The sequence below is a fragment of the Pleurodeles waltl genome, chromosome 1_2 (assembly GCF_031143425.1).
Source record: "Pleurodeles waltl isolate 20211129_DDA chromosome 1_2, aPleWal1.hap1.20221129, whole genome shotgun sequence".
NCBI classification, from domain to species: Eukaryota; Metazoa; Chordata; class Amphibia; order Caudata; family Salamandridae; genus Pleurodeles; species Pleurodeles waltl.
In genome coordinates this window covers 631270780-631282806 of record NC_090437.1, presented here as the reverse complement: position 1 = coordinate 631282806, position 12027 = coordinate 631270780, and the positions used below count along the sequence as shown (strand labels likewise).

General features: G+C 48.8%; 1 protein-coding gene across 1 annotated transcript in view; it reads right to left on the bottom strand.

Annotated features, from left to right (window-relative positions):
- Positions 1-12027, bottom strand: part of BBS7 (Bardet-Biedl syndrome 7) — a 426240-nt gene that overhangs the window by 348674 nt on the left and 65539 nt on the right. Inside the window, exon 3 of the mRNA XM_069242537.1 lies at positions 8323-8385. Coding sequence (XP_069098638.1) covers positions 8323-8385 — 63 coding nt within the window. The remainder of the gene's footprint in view (positions 1-8322; positions 8386-12027) is intronic.

The following is a 12027-nucleotide window of genomic DNA, read 5'->3' as shown; positions in this document are numbered from 1 at the left end:
CAGGGACCAGCAGCCCATTGGCCACTGTTCCATACCCTTAACACCCCCTAAACCAGGATTTAAGGGGCTCCCTTGGCACCAAAATCTCAGTTCGGACTTTGAATCTGAGAAGAGGCACAAACAAGACACTGTCACCGACAACAGGACTTGGAACTCTGCCGCTGTGCAAAGAGAGGACACTTAAGTGCCCTGAGGAGACCATATACTGAAACTGTGCGATCGGCGTGTGCCCGTGATGAAAACTTGCTGCTCCCAGCAAGAGAGACTCCAGTGGAAGCCAGAAAGTAAAGCAGACGCCCCTGACTGTTGGTAAAGGTCACCTGCAACCTGCAGAAGAATAGTCTTACTGGAGTTCCAAGAAGTATAACCCTCCTGTGAGCAAGCCCAAATGAAGTTGGTAACTTGCACCCCGGGAGCAGTAGTGAGGCTCTCACCACGTTTCGATCCGCTACCTCCTTCTGGACAACCTCCAGTCAATGAAGTAACCATGGACTACTTTTGCCACTCGCAAGGCATGTCTGTCGCCAGCCCACAAACCAACAGCTTCTCGGACATCACGGACTCCAGAGCAGTTCCCAGCATAGTGACAGACATCGGCAACAACCCCACTCCTGAGATCCTGCATCCTGAACTAGGCGGTTTTGAGAAGAGCAACAAAGCATCTTTGGCACAAACAGTCACGTGATTGACAGCTGCAAGATCACCTCCGGATTGGTGGCGAAGTTCCATCTGTGGAATCCAGGTCCTGGGGCCCCAAAGGCCTCTACTCTCAGAGAGTAGAGTGTGAGTCCACTCTGAAGGGTACTTTTGTCAATTGCTGTAATTTTGACAGCACCAGTGGATCCCAACAGCACCAAGGACAGCCAGAACACATATTCACCCAGACTCACTGGGCAAGGTAACTAGAAACTGACCATTGAGGCTTGGTCTAGGGACCCTCAAGACCTTAACTCAAAGTGGGTCCCCCGGACTCACCCCACAAGTGACCGACTGCAGACTGTGATTTTCCTCATGGACTTCAATTGTAGTCATTTGACCATTAAAAGTTCTCTATTTTTCAACGCTTAAAAAATTCACAACTCCAGCTGTATGCAAGATACAAAGTTTGTTTTAGTGTCTAAATTAAGATTATTGGGGGGCGTGTCCAAGATGGCGGAGCGCTAAGACGTGTTTGTCAGCGCTACGCCGCCTCGGCCCAGGAAAGTGCTTTGCGGCCTGTTTGGGGGAAGCCTGGAGGCTCCCCCCGTATCGTGAGGCTCCCCCGGGGGGCTAGTGCGGCCCGGCGGTGATCGGGTCCGGTCCCCGCTGCTCCCGCGGGAGGAGCGGACTTCGGCCCGGGGTCAGGGTGGGCCTGCGGGGCAGCGCACAAGGCGGACTAGGCTGCGGGGCGGGCCCCTCCTCGGCGTCCCTCCTGAATTTTCGGACGAGGACTGGGGGGCCTGGGGGCTCATTCTGGGCCCCGGAGCCGCTGATTTGCACCGCGGGACCCGGCGCCTGGTGACTTCAGCACTCTGAGGGAGAGGGGCGCTCCCTCATGCTCCACTGGACCGGGGGCCGCAGGCGGGGCCTCCTTGATCCGGCACCTCGGAGTGGGGCCCTGTGGTGTGCGGGGCCCCGGTGGAAGGTAGGGGCCCAGTTGCCTGGCTTTTGAACTGTTTCACTCCACATTTAAATTTTTGACAAGCGTGGTCCTGTATTCCATTGGGAAAAGATGCCAGGAGCGGATATCTGCAGGTGGTGGCTGCTGTGCTGGGCCTGGTCGCGGCCCCGGACGGGGTGGCATGATCGGATTGGTCTCGGACGGAGACCTTGAGGGCCCTGCGGGATTGAACCGGCAAAGTGAGATCAGGCCAGCACGCCATGGCAACATCAAAAGCCAAACGCGAGCGCTCAGTGAGGGACATGCTGGCAGGGGCGCGCTCGACATCCCCGACTGTGGCGGAGGACTTACCTGAGACAAGGGCCTTGGAGAGTCGGGTGGAGACGGATCCAGAGGAGAGTTCTCCCGTTACGAAGGGCTTTCTGTCCTCCCGGTTTGAGTCGCTCCGGGGCGATATCCAAGAGCTGCGTAGGGACATCTCACGGGAAGTGAAGGAGCTACGAGGAGAGGTTACCTCCTTGGGTGAACGTGTATCGCAGCTAGAGGACAGTGAGATCCCTCGCGGTGAAGAGGTTGCAGGCCTGCAACAGGAGGTCGTCCGCCTCCGAGAGCAGCAGGACCTCCTCCAGATGGCTGTGGAGGATTTGGAAAATCGATCGAGGAGACAAAATATTCGTATTAGAGGGGCCCCGGTTGGTGCTGAAAAAGAGGACATCAGGGGCTACGTGGTGGACCTGTTTTGCTCCCTGCCTGGCACAGATGAGCCGCAGGAGGTAGTCTTGGACCAGGTACATCGAGTTGGGCGCGGGGGGCCCTGGAGACCGTCCCCCAGACATTTTAGCCTGCCTCCACAATTTTGTCGTTAAAGAAAAGATTCTACAGCGGGCCCGCAGCCTCCAGAGTGTATGCTTTCGTGGGCATGAACTCCAGCTATTCCACGACCTATCTGTGCGGACTCTCCAGAGGCGGAGAGAATTCAGACCGATCACGGATCACTTGAGAGAGCACAATGTGTCCTATTCCTGGGGCCATCCATTCCGCTTGGTCTTCCGCTGGGAGGAGCAGCTCCGACAGGTGAAATCCGTTTTGGAAGCTAGCCGCGTCCTGGGTCTGGAGGATGTTGCCCGGGAGTGCGAGCGAGGGGGCGGCTCTGCCGGCCGGGGGCCCTCCTCGGTGACGGAGAAAAGAGAAGAAAAGGAGGCTTCAGCACCTGACGGCCTCAGAGCTGAGATTGGAGAGAGAAGCCACTTTGAACAGTGTGGCCGCAGGAACCTCAACCTAGTGTGGACACCCGGGGGCGCTAGGGATTGTCATCGGCCGCATTGCTAACAATATGCTGACTGTCAGAGAGGGTCGGGATGGCGGGGGCAATGAACCTAGTTACCCGACATGGTTGGATATATTGCCCCGTAGAGATTGCACCTCGTGAGGATGGACAACCGAGGACTTCTGTGTTCTATGCACCTGTTGTGCTTATTAGTTGTCTGTTGTTGTGTTTCCCTGTGATGCTGGCTCTTTGTAGAGACACCCTCAGGCCTGCGTTCTCTAGGAGGTCTAGGTACCAATATAGGGGAGGTCCCCTGTTGTGCTCCTGCCTCTTCTGCTTGCTCTCCTCAGTATAGGCTATGACCATTAAATGTATAAGTTTAAATGTTAGGGGGCTCAATAACCCTACCAAGCGGCTAGCCATCTTATCAGCGTTAGAGAGATCCGGGAGTCATATATGTCTCTTGCAGGAGACGCACCTTGTTTTTAAAGATACCTATTGTATGCGCTCTAAATGGTTGCCCAGGCAGTTCTGGTCCTCGCTGCCATCAAAACATGCAGGGGTGGCAATATTATTATCACGCTCATTTCCGGAGGAAGTGATATCAAGATTGCATGAGGTTCCAGGGAGGCTTCTGGCCATGAGGCTTAGACTAGGAGGTTTTTCCTTTACGATTGGTTCCTTATACGCACCTAATTCCCAACAAGAAACCTTCCTAAGACAGTCTTTGACTCCGCTGCTCCAATCTCCTGATGGTGCTATATTGCTGGGGGGTGATTTTAATCTGGTGATGGATGGGAACCTACATCGCTCAGGCCATCGGTGTGGGCAGACGGGATCTTTGTCGGATGCAGGGCGGCAGTGGTTGAGTGAATGTGGTCTGGTGGACGTGTGGAGGAGTGCGCACCCCTCGTTGAGGGACTACTCTTTTTACTCATCAGCAACCAAAACTTACGCTAGGTTGGACCTTTTTCTGGCATCCCAGGAGCTCCTCCCCAGGGTTAGAGATTCAGCGATTGAGCCACGGGCCTTGTCAGATCATGCCCTGGTTACAGTTGAGATCCATATGGGCATGGAGAGGGTTAGTACACTGGTATGGAGATTTAGGGATTCGATGCTTCAGAATGGCGCGACGGTAGATGCAATCTGAAGGGCAATAACAGATTATCTTAGCTTTAACGATGATGGGTCAATAAGCATTGCAACACTGTGGGAGGCACTGAAGGCGGTCTTGAGGGGTGAGGTGATGTCGCTCTCTTCTAGGGACAATAAGGCAAGGAGCTGACTCAGGGCGGACCTGGAGCAGCGAGTGAGGGTGTTAGAGCGTTCGCATAAACACACCGGTGCTCCTAGAATATGGCGAGGGCTTGAGAAGGTGCGAAAGCAGCTGAGGAGGTTGGACTGAGACAGGGCAGAGTACGCGGTAGTCCGCCTTATATTACGTGGGAAGTAACAAGTGCGGGAAGATACTGGCACATAGGTTGAGAGTGCAGCGTGCAGCGTCAATGATAAAAATGGTGCGACTCACCACTGGAGCAGAAGCACACACGAGCGACCAAATCGCGCAGGCTTTCGCGGAATTCTATCACAATCTATACAGGGCTGAGGAGCTCGGTGCCTTAACTTCGGAATCATTCTTAGAGGGCATAGCAATTACTCCTTTGTCTGAAAGAGAGGCCACCGCGTTAGATCAGCCTATAAGGGCAGAGGAGGTTATATCAGCGATCGCTCGACTGCAGACCGGGAAGTCACCTGGCCCCGATGGTCTCTCTGCGCTTTTTTATAAATCCTTCTGCGTGGAACTTGTTCCCGTGCTTGTGCGACTCTTTAATTCCTTTCGCCAAACGGGTGTTCTTACGCCTAGTATGTTAGACGCTACTATTGTAGTTATCCCGAAACCGGGGAAGGATCCCGAGGAATGCGCCTCATACAGACCGATCTCCCTCCTGAATATTGATGCCAAATTGTTCACTGGCATTTTGGCACACCGCCTCAATTATTATATGCCGGGCTTGTCGATCCCGACCAAGCGGGATTTATACCGCATAGGCAGTGTAGTGATAATACCAAGCGCTTGCTTCACCTCTTGAATAAAACCAAACGCTCTCGTAGGGCGGCGCTCTTCCTATCTATCGACGCTGAAAAGGCGTTCGACAGGGTTCATTGGCCATACCTGTTCAAGGTGCTCGAACGCTTCGGGCTGGGTACGGGCTTTATGGCGTGGATCCGTTGCATTTATCAGGCGCCTCGGGTGGCGGTTCGAGTTAACGGGACACTTTCTTTGCCGTTTGCCGTCCAAAGAGGGACCAGGCACGGGTGTCCGCTTTCGCCCCTCCTGTTCGCGCTCTACATGGAGCCTATGGCGCAGATGCTTCGGGACAACCCTCAGATCACGGGCGTGAAGTTTGGGGGGGATGAACATCTTATAATCGCTATACGCAGACGATGTCATGCTTACTCTGGCGGAGCCGATGACCTCACTACCGGCGCTAATGGGCGCTTTAGAGGAGTTTGGACGGATCTCGGTGTTCCGAATGAACATGCTTAAATCGCAGGCTATGGGCAAGTTTATCAATGCGGAACATGAAAGGGACCTGAGGGCCCGATTCCGCTTTACATGGACCTCCTCTGGGCTTCCGTACTTGGGGATCGAGCTGGGCTCTACAGTCGCCCGCACAGTGACATTGAACTATGCGAAACTAACCCAGGAGGTGCAACGCAATCTAGATACGTGGGGGAAACTTAAATTGTCTTGGTTGGGCAGGGTTGCAGCAGTGAAGATGACCACCCTACCACGTATACTTTATTTGTTTCAGGTGCTCCCGCTGGAGCCCCCACCGCGAACGATAGCGACTCTCTAGACGGCTATTCTAAGATTCATATGGGAAGGGAAGGCAGCGCGGTTATCGCGGCAGGTCCTGTATCGCTCTAAGAGGGAGGGGGGGGTTGGCGGTTCCATACCTCCTTTGATACTTCCAAGCAGCACAGCTGCAATACCTCTTGGAATGGAGCCGACCGTCTTCTGAGAAGCATTGGTGTTTTATGGACCAGGCAGTGGTTGGCTCTCACATATGGAAGGAACCCTGGCTCAAGCGTCGGCACAGGGCGCAGGGGTTGTATATATCCCCGGTTACGGAGGTCTCGATGAGAGTGTGGGACCGGGTAGCCGGCAGGGTGGGTTTGACGACTTTCCCGTCCCCAATGACTCCCCTGGGAGCGAACCCCGATTTTGGTCCGGGCCTACAGACTGAAGCATTGCGTCAGTGGTATGAGGGGGGTTGCAAAAGGGTGGGATATCTCTTCGATGAGCAAGGGGTTATCCCCTTTGATCTGCTGAGGGAGCTATAGGGCCTAACCAAGGCTGACAGGATGATGTACTACCAAATAAGACACTGGGCCCTGCTTCCAGCCAATAGGATGTTAATAGATAGACCGTTAACACCGTTTGAAAAGTGGATTCAAATGGAAAAGGGCGATAAGCGCGTGGTTTCTGAGCTCTATGCCCTCTTGCGGGGGGAGGTCCGCCCACCCAAGACTAAGGGTCAATTGAGATGGGAAAAGGAACTGGGGAGGGAGCTATCGGAGGATGAGTTGGAGAGTGTTTTTTATAGGGCGCACCACACAGCTTACAACGCAGCAGGTACAGAGACAGCCTATAAGGTAGCCTCCTCCTGGTATTACACCCCAACTAGGATCCATGCTTGGGATCACGACAAAACTAGTCTTTGCTGGAGGGGGTGCGGGGGAGGGGGCATGCTTGTGCATTTACTGTGGCATTGTCCCAAATTACACCGGTATTGGAAGGACATAATAGACACTGTGGACATGGCTTTTGACACTCAGATCCCTAGATTTCCTGCGTATACTCTGTTGGGCCTCCCCAATCCTCTCACCTTTCCCCTGCGATCTTTGAAGGGACGGCAGATAGCTATAGCCTTGAATGCTGCAGTACAGCTGTTGCTATGTGTGTGGGGGACTGAGCAGATTCTGACGATAACCTCATGGCTGCACAGGCTCTGGTTTATCCTCGCTATGGAAATGCTCACCCTGACCTCTCAGCAGCGGAGCGGTTACTTTAAAGAACTTTGGCAACCATTCTTACGTATTCTGTCCGGGGAATTTTCAGAGCTGACATGTCCAACTTACTTGAGGGTCCTGAATCTGAATTGAACAAGCAGGAGTGTACCTTCAAGGGGATCTATATATAGGTCCAGATGTATATGGTAAAAGAGCCTGAGATTGTTTGATTATTGTACTGGCGGCCAGCAGTGGGGAAACATAGTTGTATTAGAAGTTTAATCATTTTTCCTTCTATTGTTTCGCATAGAATAAGCTAACAACGGGCCATTTGGCAATATTGTGATGTAGTGCATATGCAATGTTTTATAATTGAAAACTCAATAAACAGATTTGATCCATAAATTAAGATTATTTTTCTAAATTGGCGTTGGATTTCAAGTCATGTCATTTACTTATCGTCCATGTGGGTGTTGTGAAATGCTTTACACATGTTCCTCTAAGTAGCCTGACTGCTCTTTGCCACTCTACCAGGAATGAGCTATGTTTTACTAGTGTGAACCAGAGGTCCATTTCTGGGTAATGTGCTAGTATTACATAGTAAGACTCCCCCGTCATACCATATAATACCACCACCTTGCTACAGAAATGCATTAAGGAGGACACAATCCAATAGCCTAGTAGGGAGACAGTCATCCACAAGCATAAGAAGGACCATCTCCTTTTGCCTGCATCACTGGTCGGTTTGAAAGCAATTTCACATAGGAAAAGATGAAGTTTAAGACCACACATGCGAATCGCAAAAATCACCAACAATTATCACTACTTACATAAATTAAAATTGTCCTTTGACATTTGGCATTTGCATGTGATTTAGAGGCTCATCTGCATATGTGAGAACAATTTATGGAGCTTATGTTTCTGTACTTCTAACACTAACACAAATACATTTGATTTCCAATGAGTATTCATACCAACTGAAAGGCCAAATGAACATCATAGCCTGATGACCATGTTCTTGATGGGCTGTTTTTAATTTTTGGTTTCTGTGGTTCAGTGACTAGTCGCTACACGCAGAATGTGCTTATTTCAGTAGAGATGGAGAGTTACATTTTGTACTGTATTCTGAAGCTGCAGCATTTACAACTGTTTTCCCTAACTTGTAGACACACGCACATTGGTGGAGGAAGTACAGCAAGGTCTATGTTAGGTAGTGAAAGACTTTGCAGAGGTCTACGAATAGCCTAGGCTATCTTAGGGCGTGTGAGCATACAAGGGTCACAGACAATGATTGAGAGGGATTCCCTGACTTGCAGCAACTAAATTTCATAATTTTGACAGTTATTTAACCAACTTTAAAAAGGTTTTGCTCCATGTTAAGAAATAGTAAGGATATCACTCCAAGCATAAAACGTTCAAATATATTTTCCATACTTACCACAGCCTCTGCTTTCTTGATCCCAAAACAAGTAATAACACCATCATTGTCTCCAATGGCCACCTAAACAGATGTAACATCAGTAATCATTGGTCAAAATGTTTTATCAACTTCTAATCATGTCTGTGCAATATGAAGACTTTACTGTTTTGTTGCCTAAACCGAGTCAACATTTGCACATTCAGCAGATCACTACGGTACATTATTAAGGTTTGTAACATGGCATACTGAAACTTAATCATGAGAAGGGATAACAGTTTCATGTCTCAGAGACCCCATGTCACATCATCAGCAAACCAACAAGCACCAGCCAGCACAAAGGCAGCTTTGCCAATGGGCTAAAATACAAGTACATTTAAGTATGAAAGATAAAAAATGTACAAATAAATGAGTTTCCAAATCAAATCACCAAACATACTAATAATACTATTCATAACAATAGTATATTATTTAATAGATTATCCACTTTATTTACTTGTAGGTATGGCTCTAATATGCTTTTTTGTGGTCTCCGTTTAGATCGCCACAATAAAATTTGCAAGGTGTTAGCCTCTCACTGCCATCATGGGTGAGTTAAATTAAAAAAAAAAAAAAAAAAAAAAAAAATCGATAGCAGTTCTTAAGTTAAGTAATGTGTCTGAATTATTTTTAAAGATGGCCCTAAACCGTCAGGAAAATGTACCAATGCCTAAGGTTGCTGCCTCTACAAAGACTTTGAGAAGATTTCTCCCACTTCCTGTCGTCGATAGTCTACAAACTTGTGATCGATTTGGTACTATGCGACATCCGTACTGGACTACTCTGGTATTTTGTGAGAAGATTATTTTCCTTGTATATTAGCTCTGAAACCTCGAAGGATAATTCTGCTGAATCGGACCCTCAACAGTTTTGTATGCATTATTAAAATATTTATGCAAGACATTTTTACGTGTTGCCTATAGACATTTTTAGCTTGTTGCTGTTGAAGACCAACTTTCTCAAATACAATTAAATAGGATAGGTTCTTGATCAGTGGGTCAGAACCCACTTTTTTCTTTAGCACTTCACAATAAAACATTTGTTTTCTTGCCCAGTCTCCTTCCTTCTCCCTCGTCTGCTACTCTCCCTTCATGCCCCACTCCCCTGTGCTCTCCATGTTGCTATCCCACACTACACATCTCTCCCCTTCACCTTGCTCCTCTGCCCAACACAGATGCTCATTGGCAGAGTTTACTTCCCCTTGCCACCGCCCCACTACTCCATTGCTTATCCACCCCTCAACTGTACAGTGTATTTAATTAATTTGTTTTAGCTGCAATTTGCTACTGCATCACTCCTTTTAAAAAAAAACAAAAAAATGTTTTGATTTTCAAAACATCATACAATGCATTTCAGTGAGTGCGGTTATTAATCTGCAAGAGTACAGTAAACAATGAAGTACAGTTTGAATCAAGTATTAATTGTCGTCCTCTTTTGGGATAGTCTCTTGGGTAGTAATCGTCACAGCTCATTGCATGCACACATATTAATTTTACTTATTTCAACTAACTCCTCTGTCGCTCCTATCCCTAACCTCCCATTTGACTCGGGCATGAAAGTCTTATTTCTTTCCAGTGAAACAGTGGGTTATTCACTGTTTGCATATGTAGGTGTCCCATTCTGTGTGTTGTCCTATATTGCTCCCCATCATCTGTGGTTGGGTCTATTCAATTAGGACTCACCTAGGTCCTTCTCAGATAGGTGGGAACTGTTAGGGGAGTCAGTATCTAGCTGTTTCAGGCAGGTTAGCAGGGATTCCAGGCTCTAGCTACCTCCATTGTACTATTTCCCCTGTGCATCTCCCCAAACAGTACTGAGCTTTCGTAGCCTGCCCACATTATACATTTTTCCCTCCAATGATATATCTGGGGGCTCACTGCATTTTTCCGCCTCATGGTGATTTCACATTTAGCTAGGAGCAGGGTAAAGTTCGCAAACCTAACTCGTTTTTTAGGTTGTGGGAGTCCCCCGAGCAAACAAACCAGGGAGGTGCAGGGAAGCGTTCGGTCAGTTGTGTCGTTTATGCAGGTTTTCACTCCACAGTATTCCAACAGTGCTGGCAGCTCCAAACCATGTGGAGCATCTCCTCCCCCAGCTCCTCACATCTAGGGCCCTTTAAATCCTAAACTCCATATGTGTGCATAATTTTACCTGGAGTGAGGTATACCCTGTGCAGAAAATAATAGTTGATCAATTTGAACCTGGCATTGCGAGATATAGTGCAGGTGTTGACCAGGATTGTGGTCCACTGCATGTCAGGTATAGTTTGTGCAATATTGTCTTCCCATTTCTGATGTACCTCTGTTAGCTGTGTAGTGATGTCAGCACTGAACGCTTGGTAAATAAGCTTTTGTCTTACCCAATGTAGTGTATAGTACCTGAGCAAACTGGTGAGACAAGGGCTCTGCTGTTCCTGTCTGCCATCTGCTTCTCAATGCCAGTACCATTGCTCGGTGTACTAGAAATTGTCCCAAGTGTAGCTCAAATGCTTCTGATAAATCCTGAAATGGTAGGAGCTCACCATCCCTGTACAGAACGCTCACCCATGTTATGCCATGTGCAGCCTAGTCCAGTGCTCCTCGTAGTGTGTCAGTTTCATCAGTGGTCACTATCATTTGTATAGGTATGTGTGGGAAGTAAGGCTGGGGGATTGCAGGTACACTGCAGACAGCGTTTCCAGCAATGACTGATTGTTTTTAGCTCTCTGCTTCAGGTCACAAGGGCAACAAGAATAGGCGGTATTGGGTCTTAGCATCCGGTGTACCTCTCAGAATCCCCCCCCCACCCCCTACCTACCACCCCCCGGAGTTCAGTCTTGCATATATCTATTGAGTAAGCCATTGGTTCTGAGCTGCCAGGTAACAGAGCTCGAGGTCAGGAGCTACCAATACCCCTAATGAGGTGGATCTGCGGAGGTTGGACATCGTCACTCAATGATTGCCAGTTCCCCATGTGAGTTCTACCATCAGTGTGTTCAATTTGGTAAAGATTTTACAGGGGATTCCTTTGGGAAGTGAAATAAAAAAAAATAAAGCAAGCGGGCAGTGCCACCATCTTTGCCATGGATTATTGTCCAATAACAGACAAAGGTAGCGTCATCCAAAACACCACACTGGAGCAGGGTGTCCTCACTGCCATTCCTATGTACCCGTTCAGGATGTTTTGAGGGTCATGGTAAATCTTGACACCTAGATATTTCATGGAGGATCCCTCTCATATAAGCCTGTTTACATTGTGAGATTGCGTCATATTGTGGCTAAGGGGGAAAATTAGTGATTTTTGCCAATTTATTTGGAGGCCCCATAAATTGCCAAATCTTTCCAGCAGGGAGATTGCTTTCAGTAGGTCTCGCTCTGTGTTCACCAGGAAGAGGAGCAGGTCATCTGTGTACAGTGCTATCTTATGACAGGTACATTGGTGGACCAGGCCACTATAAGAGTCCTTTGCAATGGTAAAGAGCAGAGGTGAGAGGGGGCACCCCTGCCTGGTTCCCTTCCCAAATGCATAGGCCTCCAAAACAGTCTTGCCCGTTCTCACTCGCGGTGAAGACCCCGTATAGCGGAGTCTTGTCCACTGGACGAATCCTGCTTCCAGGCACAATGTTTCCATCACTTGGTAAAGATAGTCCCACCTAACACTATCAAATGCCTTCTCTAGGACAATGGAAACAATTATTGTGGCATTATC